The sequence below is a fragment of the Rhinoderma darwinii genome, chromosome 4 (genome assembly GCF_050947455.1).
Source record: "Rhinoderma darwinii isolate aRhiDar2 chromosome 4, aRhiDar2.hap1, whole genome shotgun sequence".
NCBI classification, from domain to species: Eukaryota; Metazoa; Chordata; class Amphibia; order Anura; family Rhinodermatidae; genus Rhinoderma; species Rhinoderma darwinii.
The window spans coordinates 147,625,216-147,642,899 of NC_134690.1; the positions used below are offsets into that span (position 1 = coordinate 147,625,216).

Here is a 17,684-nt window from a genome sequence, read left to right on the forward strand (position 1 = left end):
TTCTATATTTGAAAAGATTTCAATTGCAAAAAAAAAATGTCCCGCATGTGGTTAGCTTTCCTTAATCACAGCAATGGTATTTAAGGGATTTAATGGTTGAAAACCAGCATGCATTTGTACCTGATTGTAAATGATCCCCTGTTGCTTTAAAGTATGCAGGTCAAGTTTTTGCAGTTGACTATTAAGGTTTCTCAACGAGACTTGGCTTCCATTAATTTCTGATATCATGTGCTTTTCTTTTGTCTTGTGCTCATGCAGCTCTTGTGATTTCTTGAAATGTTGCTCTCTTATCTGTTTTAGCTGGGCTTCAAGATCCTGTGGAGATAAATGACAATATTATGACGGTAGTTCTACACAATATCTAAAAAAATACATTTCTGTTTTATGCATTCAAGCTTACCTTTAAGCAATAGTGTCATTTTATATGTATTTTAGATTTCGAATTGAATGTGTAAATGTGTACCCCACTTGTATGTCATGACAGGATCCAAGCCAAAAGATTAGTAACCGTGATTTAAATGCAACACAACTGGCAGCATAGATCCTACCACAGATCGCTATGTAATAAGAATGTCTGTTTATAGGAACAGCATGTGCCACCCTGATGGGATATTTATTGTAAGATCTTTTCTCCATATGCTGTCCAGCACTACCTGACTGTAGAAAAATCATATTGCCGACTGTTCTCTTCTGCATTGCCGGCTACATTTACAAGGCCTGTATTCTGTACTTTGTCACTTGCTTTGTAAATCTTCTGTTTGTTTGTATGAAAACTAAGTAAACATATGGTATTTTGTGTAATAAGGACCCATTCACATCAGCGTTGTCTTTCCGGTCAACCTTTCCGTCAGAGGAACGGAAAGCATCTCTTCCGTTTGAATTACTATTGATTTCAATGGTATTTTTCTTTCAGTTGGTTTCAGTTTGCCTCCGTTCTGCTAGGTTTCCAATTTTTTCACGGAAAGAATAGCGTAGTCGACTACTATTGTTTCTGTGTAAAAAAAAAAAACGGAAGCCTAGCGGAACAGGCCCTGAGGGTTATAAATTCCATGTTTAAGTTCAGTGCGGCATATTTAGCTACACTTCGTGTAAACTCACCTTTACCGTTTTCTCCTGCTCCTTCAGCATATCCTCTATGCGTTGGGCCCTTTCTTCTATACTCAGAGCGGAGTCGGTCACAAGCTTCAATTTTTCAGCCAAACCTTCATTATATTCTTTAGCCAGACTTTGTCTAAAATATAATTTGAGTATTATGCAATGGATTCTCAGCCACTAGACCCCAGTATATGTTGTGCACCATGGCAGAAGATTTCCAATTTTTCAGCTACACACAGAATTGAAGCGATGCCTGTCTACCACCACTGGAAAGGTATTTGATCTTGCTATGTAAATGTCAGATTGTGCTACTGAAGATTTTTAACAAGAGGAACAATCTAAAATGGTGATATTGAGGGGAGCAGATGCTTCTTCACAGCAGCTGCGGAAATCTGGAAAATGCTAATGACTTTACTTGAAACAAACCATATACATGATTATATGCATGTATCATTAGCTAGAAGTAAGAATGGTATAAATCAATCAAGTTAAAGGGGTTTTCCCATCTTAGAAATGTATCGCATTACAACAGAATATGCCGGAAATGTAAGATTTTAACCTATAAGAAAAACAGGCGCTCCCTGACTTATGTCTATCCATATATACCACCAGCACTTCTTGTAAATGTGGGTGACATGAGTGGCTTGGAGGTCTGGATGTGTCAAACTGTGTGATGTGACACACTTTGCGGAGTAACTGTCTATATTTGGTCTACTGAAGAAAACACCAAACCTGAATAATTCCAGATTAGGGATTCTGAAGGATTACATAACACATAATTACAATTATACTCTCGGATTTACTAAAATATTCCTTTAATAAGAAGTAATTATGGTCTGCATTAAAGGGGTTGTCCGAGGTATTTTTTTAAGGTACATTTAGAAATACATTACACATATTAAAAATTGCATAATATACTTACCTGTGCAATCTTGCTTCTGTGCTCCGCTCTGGCTGCTTCTTCCTTCTGGTCACCTTTTCAGCCGCCTCCACTGTCGTGTCGTATCCCGATCACATGGTCTCGCACCAGAGAGACCTCGGATGGTATACGACACGTCACTTGTCACGTGGTGTATATAGGCTTCTTCTGCTTCACATGCAGTAACGCGCATGCGCTGTCACTGCTGTTCTCGCGGTCCCTGCTGTTCGAGATAACAGCAGGGGCCGCGCATGCGCGTTACAACAGAACAAGCCGATATACACCACGTCACAAGTGACGTGTCGTGTACCCGGCAAGAATTCAAGATCAACAACGCGGCAGAGCCGGAGCAGAGAGAGACGTCAATAATCAAGTTCCCGACGGCAGGATCTGGAAACGGGGCCACTTTGGAAAACGTAAGTATATTACAAATGTATTTATTTTTTTAACTTAAATGATTTAATGGTGTTATTTAAAATATTATGTTATCTCGGACAACCCCTTTAAAATATGCATACTGTAGATGTCTATACAAACTAAACTTTAGATACTATTATACATTGTGCATTACAGCAAAATGCATGCAGTACCTGTAATGATGTTGGGTAGGGAAACGGACAAGTGAGCCCTAATCTACCCGCCACTCTGTCCCTGCCTACTTGCAACGACCCGCCCTAGGCGACGGGGTACAACTGGGCGGCGGTCCCTACGCTCAGTAAGTGCACGAGACAAACAGACAAGGGTACACAAAGCTAAGGGAAATGGGGCAGTTGCCCACGGCAACACCGTGAGCAACAAGAGTAGTAAACGAGCCGAGTCAAACCAGGAGTGAACGAGGTACCAAACGCAGAGCAGGAGAGTAGTCAGTAAGCCAGGGTCAGTATGGAGCAGGATCAAATAGTAGAAGCTGTAGCTGGGCCAGGAAACCACACGAGAAGAATCACAAGCAAAGGAGGAACAGGAAAGGCAGGTATAAATAGACAGAGGGCGGGAGCTAGCTCCATCTGGCCAGGCTGTGATAGGCTCTCCCACTCCTAAGCCTGCCATCCTGAGCGGTGGAAGATGGAGTCAGTCTCAGAGACATAGACTCAGGTGCAGACTGATTACCTATGGGCGTATACACAGAAGTTGTGCCTGGCAGATCCTTTACAGTACCTTTCATCCTTTTTCCGGACCTCCTTCTTAAGGTTGTTAACTTGAACCCGCATATTTTCTAATTCAGTAGCTGTTCTATCAACAGTCCCTTTAAGTGTATCCAGCTACGTATAAAAAAAGAATAACATAAGAACAACATTATAAAAATATTACATAGAAAATAACGGCAATTATAATGTAAATTAACTAAATAAATTACAATATCCATGATGGGAAATCTCTGACCATACTTTTTCTACTATCTTAACATCAACTACTTCAGCTGCTATGGTTGGTAATCTGTGGGTTTACATCCCTACCAATTCACTAAATGAAGGGGCCAGGAGTTCTATACAGTACAGTGCCTATACCCCTTCACACAAAGTCAGAGTTTTCCAAGTTACTGGAAGAACAGGAAGACCTACAGTGCTTCTCCTGTGTGAGATGACCTTGTATAAGGCCACCGCAGATCTGAGCCCATCCGGACTTTGCTTGCTTCATGCTAAACATGAATTTTAATGTGAAAGTGTATGTGATCTGATAAACCATTAGGGGAAAAAGGCTGAATGCCAGTAAGACTACAAAAACAGTCCCATTTTGGCAAACACAGGGACAATTACCCCCACACGCCAAAATAATATCATATATATGACTTTATACCCTAAAGAGGGTTTTCACATCTTAGACATTTATGGCATATCCACAGGATAAACTTCGTAAAACTCAGCACTCATGTAGCAGTTCCACTTGAAAGAATTTTACTTTGTATTGCAATTCACAGACAATGTAGATTGAAATACAAAGTAAAATTCTTTCAAGTGGAACTACTATTTGAGTGTTGGGTTTTGCAAAGTTTATGGTTACGGAGTGGAATCCTACCTGAGCGCCTTAAATCTGAGTGCCGTGTTTCCAATTGAAAACTACATATCCACAGGATATGCCATAAATGTCCAATATACCCGCACCTAGCTCTAGAACGGGGTCCTACCTTGTACTACTTACACTGCTCTCCAGCCACTGTCTGAAGAGGTGGTCGGAAGTATGAGGTATTTCTGTAACTACCATAAATGTCCAAGATGAGAAAACCCCTTTGATTTACATGCTTCATTTTTTCACACTTATATTCTATCATGTGATTTGCAGACGTTTTAGAAATTATGTATATCATGGGGCCTCAGTGGTTAGCCCTGATTCCTAGCAGTACTGGGGACATGGGTTAAAATCTGACCAAGGCAAGAAGTAATATCTGAAACAACTAATGTGCTTTTAGGAGCTTCGTAATACAGAACATACCTCATCATGTAGTTGACTCCGAACAGTCTCTTGTTCCTGATAGTCCTGCCTCAGTTTGGCAGCCCTTCTTTCTACATTGGAAATCTTCTTCTCATATTCCTGGTTATTCTCTATTTCACTGTTCAGAAATTGGATTTTCTCTTTTAGAATATTTTCTCTTTCTCGTAATTCTTTTTTCACCTGGGTCAATTGCTAAGATAAAAACAGAATATCTTATGTATGAGTAGTGTAATTCATGACCCTTGGAGTAGGGAAGGACATTTGTAGGCTGAAGGTTGAACATTTGTAGGCTAATCCTTGTGTGACAATGATATTGATCTTCATGAGTGAAGATAAACTTTAAATAGGAAAAATTGCATTCGAAAATAATTTTTTTGTTAGATACCTTTCTTTTGTGGTAAAGCTAATATTCAAGTAGATTTATATTGTACTGCAACCATAATCTCCCCCTTCCACAACCTTGTGATTTTCAATTTCCCATCATTGTCTTGCCAAGCTTCATACATCTTATAAATGTTAACCTCACCAATTGTTTCCAACCTTGGATGGTTTATCCCTAGACTTCCATTTAACCCGTTAGTGACCGGCCCATAGTCTTTTTACGTCGGTCACTAACGGGCCTTATTCCGATGCCATAGACTTTTTACGTCGCGGCATCGTAATAAGTAAACAGAGCAGGGAGCTGTCAAATCTCCCTGCTCTCAGCTGCCAGATGTAGCGGAGGGCTGGGAGCGTCCCTGCTCTGCCGGGTGAGATCGATATTAGTATCGATCTCACCCGTTTAACCCCTCAGATGCGGTGCTCAATAGCGTGCACCGCATCTGAGTGGTTTTGGAGAGAGGGAGGGAGGGAGCTCCCTCTCATCCCACCGACACCCGGCGATAAGATCGCCGAGTGTCTGTGTCTCCGATGGCAGCCGGGGGCCTAATAAAGGCCCCCAGGTCTGCCTGTAATGAATGCCTGCTAGATCATGCCGCAGGCATGACCTAGCAGATGCCTGTCCGTTTTAAACGGACAGGCAGTAATACACTGCAATACAAAAGTATTGCAGTGTATTATAAATGCGATCGGAGGATCGCATAGTGAAGTCCCCTAGTGGGACTAGTAAAAAAGTAAAAAAAAAAGAAGTTTAATAAAGTTAATTAAAAAAATGTGAAAAAAAATAAAAAATGAAAAACCCACTTTTTCCCCTTACAAAATGCTTTACTATTAAAAAACCAAAATAAAGTTAAAAAGTTACACATATTTGGTATCGCCGCGTCCGTAATGACGCCGACTATAAAGCTATTACATTAAATAAAAAACGACGGAAAAATTGCTGTTTTCTGTGAATCCTGACTTTAAAAAAATGTGATTAAAAAGTGATCAAAAAGTCGCATCTACTCCAAAATGGTACCAATAAAAACTACAAGTCTTCCCGCAAAAAAAAAGGCCTCATACAACTGCATCGGCGAAAAAATAAAAACGTTACGGCTCTTCAAATATGGAGACACAAAAACAAATAATTTTGGAAAAAAAGCGTTTTTACTGTGTAAAAGTAGTAAAACATACAAAAACTATACAAATTTGGTATCTTTGCAATCGTAACAAATAAATAAAGATATTGTGTTATTTATACCACACGGTAATCGGCGTAGATTTAGGACACAAAAAAGAGTGGCGAAATTTCAGATTTTTTTCTATCCCCCCCCAAAAAAAAGTTAATAAAAGTTAATCAATAAATAATATGTACCTCAAAATGGTGCTATTAAAAAATACAACTTGTCCCGCAAAAAACAAGACCTTATACAGCTATGTCGACGCAAAAATAGAAAAAGTTATAGCTCTTGGAATGCGACGATGGAAAAACGTAAAAAACATCCTGGTCATTAAGGTCTAAAATAGGCTGGCCATTAAGGGGTTAATCACTATCTCTATGATTTCTGTTGAACAAGCTATGTACAGATGAGCAATCATAAATCTGTCATTCTATCCTGCTCCTGTAGTGGTAGTACGAATAGTTGGATCCATCATACATAGTAGGACCAGAAAATGTTTTAGTACTGAAATTTATTTTTACATCTGCGATAAGGCCCACCAGGACAGTTTGCCACCAAACATGAAGGTGTTTATATTGTGCAGGAAATTATAGAATGTATTTTTATTCTTCACACACTTGGGAAAAGTTTGATCTTCATAAATCTAATGTAGAAGACCATCCAAAAAGTCACATGTGAAAGGGGTTGTTCTACGAAGCACATTTATCACCTATCCACAGGATAGATCATAAATGTCTGATCGCTGGGACTTCCACTGGTTACTGGGTCCCAAACCCCCCTTACTACTCACTGAATGACTGCAGTGAGGCGATATAATGGTGCACTGGTCATGCATCGCAACACTCTGCTTTTTCTGTCTGCTCCATAGACATTGAATGAAGCAGCAGGGTGCACGTGTAAGCTTATCTCCATTCAAACTACTCCTCACTATGGATGTGATAGATGTCCTTCGTGAGACAACCCCTTAACTTTATCTTCCTCAGATCTGTCAAAACTCAGGTGGAATATAATAAACTGGGAGTGTTTTACTTCAACCACTGTTTATTACATACTGTAATGGCCGTGGTCCGCTGGCATCACATACTTTGCAGCGACCGCAGACCAGTGAGACCTAGCCAGAGTCTCCCTCCTCAGAGATGCCGGCACACACTGCTCGCTCCTCCTGCTGTGAATCCTAGGGTGCGCGCGCACTCGCCCCTGATCTTAAAGGGCCAGCGTGCGCACTTCCAACTTAGTCCCTGTTCAATCCCTACACACCTGGGACTTTAAAAAGGACTCTGCCCACTTCCACCTTGCCTGAGCGTTGTTGTGCCTTCCCATTGTTGTGTTCGTTTGCAAATGGTTCCTCAGTTGTATTTGTGTTTGTTCCAGTGCGAAGTCATGTGTCGGAGTCGAGTTCATTATCTGTGCCAAGTGTTATTTGCCACGCCAAGTTTCTGCCAAATCTTCTATCCAGGTACTCTTGTCCTAAAGACATTCATTGACTCTTGTTTGGCCAGCTGCTACTTTGCTACGGCAGAGCGGCCTAGTGGGTCCACATACCCCACAGCCGTGACAGTACGCTCAGGCCATGGATCCCGTTGGTCAACCCAAAATCGCGGTCCAGATGATGCAAGCGGACATGGGTGACCTCCGGGCACGTCAGGATCAGCTCCTACAGGATGTAAACTCCACAATTACCCGTGTGGATCTTCCTTCTGTACTTTCTCTGGCTGCTTCCACTACTCCACCTCCTGCTATCCCTCCTGTCTGCCCTGGACTGTAACTTCGTTGCCTCTACCTCCTCGCTATGACAGGGATCCTAATACCTCTAGAAGCTTCATCAAGCAGTGTACGTCCACTTCAGATTATGTGCTCATCACTTCCCCTCTGATGAGGCAAAGGTCGCTTTTAGTATCTCTCTCCTCTCTGGCAAAGCCCTGGCATGGGCAAACCCCATCTTGGAACGAGAGGGTCCAGAATTCTCGGATTTACCACTACTTCTACACCGCATTCCAAATTATTATGCAAATGTTATTTTTAGCTGATTTTCCTAAATAGTCGATGCAAATGACAGTCAGTATAATCTTCAAGCCATCAACCGTTGGAGTATAATGCAAATTTTATTGAACAAATCTCCTAATGATAACAGATTTTTTTTTAGAAGTAAAAAAACTCAAAATGCACTGTTTCAAATTATTATGCACAACAGAGATCATAACATTTTAAAGGTTGTAAAGAGAACTAAAATGGTAATTTGTTAAATTTGCAGCATCAGGTGGTCATATTTACAGAAATCAAAAGCTCTTTCAATCAAAAAAAACTTAGCAGGCCAAGTTACATGTTAACATAGGACCCCTTCTTTGATATCACCTTCACAATTCTTGCATCCATTGAATTTGTGAGTATTTGGACAGTTTCTGCTTGAATATATAGCCCATAGCAGCCAATGACACAGAGGTATTCTTTGCAGCATGAGATGGTGCATTGTCATGCATGAAGATAATTTTGCTACGGAAGGCACGGTTCTTTTTGTACCATGGAAGAAAGTGGTCAGTCATAAACTCTACGTGCTTTGCAGAGGTCATTTTCACACCGCCAGGGACCCTAAAGGGGCCTACCAGCTCTCTCCCCAGGATTCCAGCCCAAAACATGACTCCGCCACCTCCTTGCTGACGTCGCAGCCTTGTTGGGACATGGTGGCCATTCACCAACCATCCACTACTCCATCCATCTGGACCATCCAGGGTTGCACGGCACTCATCACTAAACAACACGGTTTGAAAATTAGTCTTCATGTATTTCTGAGCCCACTGCAACAGTTTCTGCTTGTGAGCATTGTTTAGGGGTGGCCGAATAATAGCTTTATGCACACTTGCAAACCTCTGGAGGATCCTACACCTTGAGGTTCGCGGGGCTCCAGAGGCACCAGCGGCTTCAAATACCTGTTTGCTGCTTTGCAATGGCATTTTAGCAGCTGCTCTCCTAATCCTATTAATTTGTCTGGTAGAAACCTTCCTCATTATGCCTGTATCTGAACGAACCCGTCTGTGCTCTCATGATCACGCTTAAAGAGGCTCTGTCACCAGATTTTGCAACCCCTATCTGCTATTGCAGCAGATAGGCGCTGCAATGTAGATTACAGTAAAGTTTTTATTTTAAAAAAACGAGCATTTTTGGCCAAGTTATGACCATTTTTGTATTTATGCAAATGAGGCTTGCAAAAGTCCAACTGGGCGTGTTTAAAGTAAAAGTCCAACTGGGCGTGTATTATGTGTGTTACATCTGGGCGTGTTTACTACTTTTACTAGCTGGGCGTTCTGACGAGAAGTATCATCCACTTCTCTTCAGAACGCCCAGCTTCTGGCAGTGAAGACACACAGCGTGTTCTCGAGAGATTACGCTGTGACGTCACTCACTTCCTGCCCCAGGTCCTGCATCGTGTCGGCCACATCGGCACCAGAGGCTACAGTTGATTCTGCAGCAGCATCAGCGTTTGCAGGTAAGTAGCTACATCGACTTACCTGCAAACGCCGATGCAGAATCAAATGTAGCCTCTGGTGCCGATGTGTCCTCGCTCGTCCGACACGATGCAGGACCTGGGGCAGGAAGTGAGTGACGTCACAGCGTGATCTCTCGAGAACACGCTGTGTGTCTGCACTGCCAGAAGCTGGGCGTTCTGAAGAGAAGTGGATGATACTTCTCGTCAGAACGCCCAGCTAGTAAAAGTAGTAAACACGCCCAGATGTAACACACATAATACACGCCCAGTTGGACTTTTGCAAGCCTCATTTGCATAAATACAAAAATGGTCATAACTTGGCCAAAAATGCTCGTTTTTTTCAAATAAAAACGTTACTGTAATCTACATTGCAGCGCCTATCTGCTGCAATAGCAGATAGGGGTTGCAAAATCTGGTGACAGAGCCTCTTTAAGTTTTCTTGAAATATCCAATGTTTTCATACCTTGTCCAAGGTATTGCACTATTTCACGCTTTTCGGCAGCAGAGAGATACTTTCTCTTTCCCATATTGCTTGAAACCTGTGGCCTGCTTAATAATGTGGAACGTCCTTCTTAAGTAGTTTTCCTTTGATTTGGCACACCTGGCAAACTAATTATCACAGGTGTCTGAGATTGATTACAATGATCCAAAGAGGCCTAAGACACAATACCATCCATGAGGTTAATTGAAAAACTAATAATTAAATGTTTATGACACTTAAATCCAATGTGCATAATAATTTGGAACACGGTGTAGAGACTTTCTCTACAGTGTTTGAAGAACTGGGCCAAACATCCTCTACAGGGGAGTACGCCATCCACTTCCGTACGCTGGCAGCAGAGCGGGCTTGAAATAACAAGGCCTTAGTGGCAACTTTCTGGCAGGGACTTGCATCTCATATAAAAGGATGAATTGGCAGCTCGAGAGCTTCTTTCTACCTTGGATGCTTTAATACTCCTGGTAACCTGGATCGATATGAGGATCCAAGAGCGCACTCTTGAAGTTCGCTGGGAGAAGAGGTCTTGTCGACGGGCACCCAAATTTCAAAGGCCTCTACTACCCTGTCCTGTTGCACCTCCGGAGGAACCAATGCAAGTAGACAGACTCTGACTGTCCGACCAGGGACGTCAACGCAGACGTTCAACTGGGTTGTGTCTGTACTGTGGTCACAAGAGATATTTTTTGCGCCAGTGCCCTCAAAAGCCGGGAAACTCCAGTACCAAGGCTTGATTGAAGAGATAATCCTAGGTGAATCTCTTGACTACTAAATTCTCTCCCAGATTTTCTATTCTTGCGTCTATCGTCACCGGTGATAGATCGTACCCTGTATCTGCTTATTTGGATTCTGGAGCAGCTGCAAACTTTATCCAGCAGGACTTCGTAGACCGTCTCCATTTGGCCACTGTTCCTGTGGAGAGACCTCTGGCAGTCGCTTCTGTTGATCAACAACCTCTGCCGGACCCTATCCTGTCTATCACCAAACCTCTGAGACTACAGATAGGTATTCTTCATTCCGAGTTAATAACTTTCTATATCATGTCCAAAGCTATAAACCCGCTCTAGTCCTGTATTGGAATTCCGGAGAGGTTCTCCAATAGGGTCTTCACCTCTGTTTGCCTCACTTTCATCCTGTTCTTTCTCCACTACCTCTGCCTCTCACTGGACTGCCTCCAAAATAGCAAACCTAAACTTCGGAGTCTGACACACCAAAATATTTTAAAACAAAAATATCTTTATTAAATACATATTAAAAAATATAACATGAATTAAAAACAGAGATGAATTCCACAGTGCAGAAAAGACAACCAGATCACACGTATATAATATATTATATCCAAAAATATGGGTAATGGGCGACACTGTTGAGCTACAGAAATGCAGAAATACATCAGTGGTATATTACATTTATATGATGTGCATATTCTATTACATAGCCAGCATGAAAAAACAAAAAATGGCAGCAGAACAAAGAGAGGCTATTCAGCAGCAAAACAGCTCAGTATAACTATCTACACAGCAGGTAGAATCAGAATGAATGTAAATTACAGCGTGTATAGCATCCATTCTTAAACAGCGTTTTTCTGATAGGGGCTACACCAGGAGATGTATCAACCGAGCGTACAACAGGGCATGCAGAGCCACACGGATCGAATTGCTTCATCCCACTACTAAAAAGGATAATGCTGACACCAAAATCAGGTATGTTACTACATATCATGAGAGATGGGGTGAGATGCAGAAGTGTGTATCTAAACATTGGTCAGTTTTACAAACTGATGGTGTGTTGGCTGATTTATTGCCTGCAAAACCAGCATTTGCATCAAGAAGGGCCAGAAATCTCCGAGATTCCTTGGCCTATAGTTACCACCAACCACAGTTAACGAAACCAATCTTTGGAGCATCTAAACCCAAATGGGGGTGCAAACCATGCGGTAGATGTATTGCATGCCCAAACATTGTTTGTAGTGAGGATTTTGTTGATTCGTCAGGGCAGTGTAAATATAAGATCACTTGGCCCATCAATTGCAACACAAAGGGAGTGATCTACTATGCATACTGCCCCTGCCCGAAAATTTATATTGGGCTTACGACCAGAGAATTAAAAACACGAACAAGAGAACATGTCAATAGTATTGAGGCAGCTAGGGGAACAGCTTTAGATAAAATTGACCTCTTAAAAACCCTACCCCGACATTTTGCTCAGTATCATAACGGTGCATCAAAAATGTTAAAAATTATGGGTATTGACCATGTACAACTTGACATGAGGGGAGGATCTTTGATGAAGAAATTGTTGAGAGTCGAATCTAGATGGATCTGGAAATTAAAAACACTACAACCCAACGGCTTGAACGAAAGCCTGGGCTTTGCAGCTTTTCTATAGTGTCAGAATCATCCATGGTGTTGTTTTTAATATGTTCTTGATTTATATACAAGTTCTAATATATGTGCTTTTGTGCTTCTGCTTTTAGTTACATGGATCGAATTTTCCCAAATTTTGAGAACCTGTTATTATCTACAATCCTGATGCTTCCCTATTGGGTTGAATGTGATCTTCCACCTCCTTATTCTTCCAACCAATCCCCCCAAATAGGTCCTTTGAAGATGTTAATTTGTTGTGATTTATGTATTTTATATACATTCAGATGTGGTTTTTATAAAGCAATGCTTTGGACGGATGTATTTAAATTAGTGTAGCGGCAATATGAACTGGTGTAGATGCACAGAGTTATTGACTGCTTCTTATGTCAATTTAGCTTTAATCATGTACATGAATTGTGAAAATAGAATAGATGGATGTAGACAGTTATGTATTCTCTGATTCTGATGTATATGTATTGATTGCGCCTTATTGTATGTGATCCACACAGGTTTATACACCTTTTTGGTGTGGGTGTACATTAAATGTGGCTTTGTATATTGTAAGTAATTTGTGTGAATATATGTATGTTTATAATTTAATTGTATATATATTTAAATCGAGTGACACCTACAAGCATTTGTAATTTGGTATTTTTGTTATAATTCAACACCTTAATTTACCATATTACATATTTACATTTATGTATACATATATATTCTGTTTTTTCTTTATCTATTTATTTATATACACTGTTGTCATTAATATCCATTTAAGCAATTTTTCACAGGTTGTAAATATATGTGTATATATTCACTCATTTTCATTCACAACTGATTATATTATTTGTTCTTGTAATTATGTATGATTTTTTGTTGGTGTATATGTATATATATATAACATTCTTTCACTTTTTCTTCATTTTTAGTCACTTTTTTATCATGTATATATTTATTATTAATATTTATGCTTGATGTTTTTCATCTCTTGTTGTATGTCTTTATCACATCTTTATGTTTATATGTGATTTAACACACATATAATTTATCACTGTTATACACCAATAGGGAAAGGTTAGGGAAAGTGTTCAAATAATAATTTTAACAATTTATTTAAACCCACACAAATATGTATGTACATTTATATATTTACGTATGCACTTTAAGTGCTTTCTGTATTCCGCAATAATTTTTTGTATCTTTAATATTTTCTGTTTTTATTTAGTTACAAGCCTCCATTTATGTTTACACAATTATGCTTATGAAGTGTTATCCAGTTATACTGTGCTAATTATGGTTGACTAACATTATATATGAAACAGTTCCTGGTATGTGTATACCTGACTGTTGCATCTTTTGAGCATTCTTTATTCATCTTCTCCTTACTTTGTCTGTTCACGTCTTGCATCTGATTTTAAAACAGCCTGCACTTGCCTCGGTGTTGTGATCAGATGAACGGCGTCCGTTGCCATGGTTCTATCCCAGCTGTGGCCGGATCACTGGTCATGTGATTTCACTCTCCAGCGCGTCCGGATCCAGCACTATGGGTATGTTTACTTGTAACGACGTCCTGCTAATCTGCTACACCGAGGCACAGCTGCTGCATCCTCCCATCCTCCCGCTGTAGGAGTTGATTGGTTGAGGGGGGCTATAAGGGGGACAGCATCTGCACTTCCAACACCACCCCCAGACGAAGGCTTTCGGGCCGAAACGCGCGTCGGGGTGACGCCAGTGAGGGTGACCTGTTCCAAATGGGTATGAGCTCCGTTCCCAGCATGTGTCCACCTTTAGCAATATGAGTTTTTACATTCAGACTATCACCATGGGTAGAGGTTGTTTGCATTTATGGCTGACAACACAGCCACAGCTCTGATTTTGTATTGTGCCCTTTACCTATGGGGTCCAGCTGAGCCACTTAATTTATGTGCGTACTTTGTGTGCATAGTATGGACATTGGCTCCTTTGTCTGGCTCTTATCAGGGGCACGTATATTGCTATACACGCTGTAATTTACATTCATTCTGATTCTACCTGCTGTGTAGATAGTTATACTGAGCTGTTTTGCTGCTGAATAGCCTCTCTTTGTTCTGCTGCCATTTTTTGTTTTTTCATGCTGGCTATATAATAGAATATGCACATCATATAAATGTAATATACCACTGATGTATTTCTGCATTTCTGTAGCTCAACAGTGTCGCCCATTACCCATATTTTTGGATATAATATATTATATACGTGTGATCTGGTTGTCTTTTCTGCACTGTGGAATTCATCTCTGTTTTTAATTCATGTTATATTTTTTAATATGTATTTAATAAAGATATTTTTGTTTTAAAATATTTTGGTGTGTCAGACTCCGAAGTTTAGGTTTGTAATTTATTCAGCGGGTTCACCGTTATTACCATGCCTTATTCCCCATAAACTATTATGTATTAGGTCATAGTTGTGACTTGAATAAATGTATCCGGGGGATAACCTTTGTGGTGTTCTTCATATAGGTTTACTACTGCCTCCAAAATAGGCTAACTACACTGATGTCTTTAGCAAGAAGGAGGCAGAGGTCCTTCCTCCTCATCGTCCCTACGACTGTCCTATTGAGTTGCTCCCTGAAGCTTCATCTCCTCGTGGATAGGTTTATCCTCTTTCCTTGCCTGAAACCAGCCCATGTCGGAGTATATCAAGGAGAACCTGGAGAGGGGGGTTCATCAGAAAGCCTTCTTCACTAGCCGGAGCCGGATTCTTTTTCTTGAAGAAAAAGGATGGATCACACCGACCGTGCATAGATTACCGCGGGTTAAACCTAATTATGGTAAAAAAAAACAAGTACCCCTTGCTTATCTGCAAGCTCTTCAAAAAGATTTGTGGAGCAAAGATTTTCACGAAGCTGGACCTTCGTGGGGCCTATAACCTGGTCCGCAAGGGTGATGAATGGAAAACCGTATTCAACACCCGAGACGGTCACTACGAGTATCTCGTAATGCCCGTTGAACTACGTAACGCTCCAGCGGCGTTTGAGGAGTTTGAGAATGACATGTTCCAGGATCTTCTGTATGTCTGTGTGGTGGTTTACCTGGACGACATCTTGATCTACTCACCTGATCTGACTACACGTTGGAATCATGTTCGCCAAATCCTGTCGCAGTTAAGGGGTAACAGCTTATACGCTAAACTTGAGAAGTGCATATTTGAAAGAAAATCTTTACCCTTCCTGGGCTATATTATCTCTGATCGTGGTCTATGAATGGATCCGGAGAAAGTGAAGTCCGTCTTATAGTGACCATGTCCTCAAGGTCTCCGAGCCATACAGAGATTTCTAGGATTCGCTAATTTTTATCGTCAGTTCAGCCCAAATTTCTCGTCTCTTACTGCTCCTGACTCTGCTCTTACAAAGAAGGGAGTGAACACTAAGGACTGGACCCCTGAAGCAGAGTCGTCATTCTCCAAACTTAAGAGCGCCTTCACTTCTGCTTCTGTTCTTCATCATCCTGATGTGACTCAACAGTTTTCATTAGAGGTTGACGCCTCTTCCATTGGTGCTGGAGCACTACTGTTTCAAAAGAATTCCATGGGTAAGGCAATATCCTGTGTTTTTTTTCCTCCAAACTCTGCTCTCCTGAAGAGCACAATTATTCCATAGGGGATTGAGAATTACTCGCCGTCATGTTGGCTTAGAGACACCTGTTGAAGGGAGCTGCTCATCCCATCATCATGTTCACGGATCACAAGAATCTCACATATCTAGTCTCTTCACAACTACTGAACCTTCATCAAGCCAGATGATCACTGTTCTTTGCCATATTTAAATTCCTGCTTAATTTCCGCCTTGTGTACAAAAACATTAAGGCCGATGCCCTGTCCCGGTTATTTGAGACTAATGACTCTGAAGAAAGTCCTCAACATGTTATTGATCCTTTTAGGAAAAATTTCTGTTAACCTTCTGCAAATCAAGGACATTCCTCCTGGGTAGATTTTTGTTCGCCTTGCTGACAGGAGAAGAATTCTCCGCTGGGGACATAATTCCAAACTGGCTGGGCACTCTGGTGTCCGTAAAACTCTGGACTTTATTGCTCGTCACTACTGGTGGTCCACGCTACCTAAAGATGTCTTGGACTATGTTTATTCCTATACGAACTGTGCCCAAAACAAGGCTACTCATTCTAAACCTGCTGGCCTGCTCCTACCGCTGCCAGTTCCGGATACTCCACTGGCAACACATCACCATGGATTTCATAACTGACCTCCCTCCTTCTACTGGATGTACTACAGTCTGGGTTGTGGCAGACTGCTTCTCCAAGATGGCACATTTCGTCCCATCAACTGGCCTTCCCTCTGCTCCTCGTCTGGCAAGTTTAATTTATCCAGCACATCTTTCGTTTGCACGGCCTTATGCAGACTTTTGGCTGTGAAATTAGACTTTTCTTCCGCTTATCACCTGCAGTCTAATGGCCAAGTTGAAAGGATCAACCAGGTACTTGAGAATTACCTTCGTCATTTTGGGCCGAATTCTCATACAACAATCATACTAGTGAATCTACTGCTTCTTCTCCGTTCTTCATTGTGTACAGTCAGGGTGTGTGCACACACACTAATTACGTCCGTAATTGACGGACGTATTTCGGCCGCAAGTACCGGACCGAACACACTGCAGGGAGCCGGGCTCCTAGCATCATAGTTATGTACGACGCTAGGAGTCCCTGCCTCGCTGCCGGACAACTGTCCCGTACTGTAATCATGTTTTCAGGAAGGGACAGTAGTTCCACGGAGAGGCAGGGACTCCTAGCATCGTACATAAGTATGATGCTAGGAGCCCGGCTCCCTGCAGTGTGTTCGGTCCGGTACTTGCGGCCGAAATACGTCCGTCAATTACGGACGTAATTAGTGTGTGTGCACATACCCTCAATATCCACGTGTTCCAGTTCCTGTGCCAGCTATGTCTCAAGTGCCTGCAGCCAATTCTTCCTTTGGAGGTTTCCTTTACATCTGGCAACAAACTAAGGCCTCATGCACACAAACTTATTTTTTTCCTCCCGTAAATACGGGTCCTTTGTCACACGTATTTGACCCGTATTCCACCAGTATTTACGGACCTGTGCCCGTAAATACGGGTCCGGTGTCACCAGCATTCCACCCGTATTTACGGCCCCGTTTTCTCTGCACTAATCGGCAGCCTCTTCGTCTCTATCAGTGCTGGAAAGAGAGAAGGGGCAGCTCTTTCAGGCAGAGTTTCCGCAGCGATTGTAAGTAAAAGAAGTTCATACGTACCGTTGTCTTGGTAACGCGCCCCTCTTTTGACATCCAGTCCGACCTCCCTGGATGACGCGGCAGTGCATGTAACTGCTGCAGCCTGTGTTTGGCCTGTGATTGG

The 17,684-nt window shown here is 41.6% G+C and overlaps 1 protein-coding gene across 1 annotated transcript in view; it reads right to left on the reverse strand.

The window, feature by feature from the left end:
- CCDC39 (coiled-coil domain 39 molecular ruler complex subunit) overlaps positions 1–17,684 on the reverse strand; it is an 80,846-nt gene that overhangs the window by 47,493 nt on the left and 15,669 nt on the right. Inside the window, exons 7-10 of the mRNA XM_075861667.1 lie at positions 4,442–4,633; positions 3,170–3,273; positions 1,099–1,231; positions 121–315 (exon numbers count right to left, since the gene is read on the reverse strand). Of these exons, the coding sequence (XP_075717782.1) occupies positions 121–315; positions 1,099–1,231; positions 3,170–3,273; positions 4,442–4,633 (624 nt within the window). The remainder of the gene's footprint in view (positions 1–120; positions 316–1,098; positions 1,232–3,169; positions 3,274–4,441; positions 4,634–17,684) is intronic.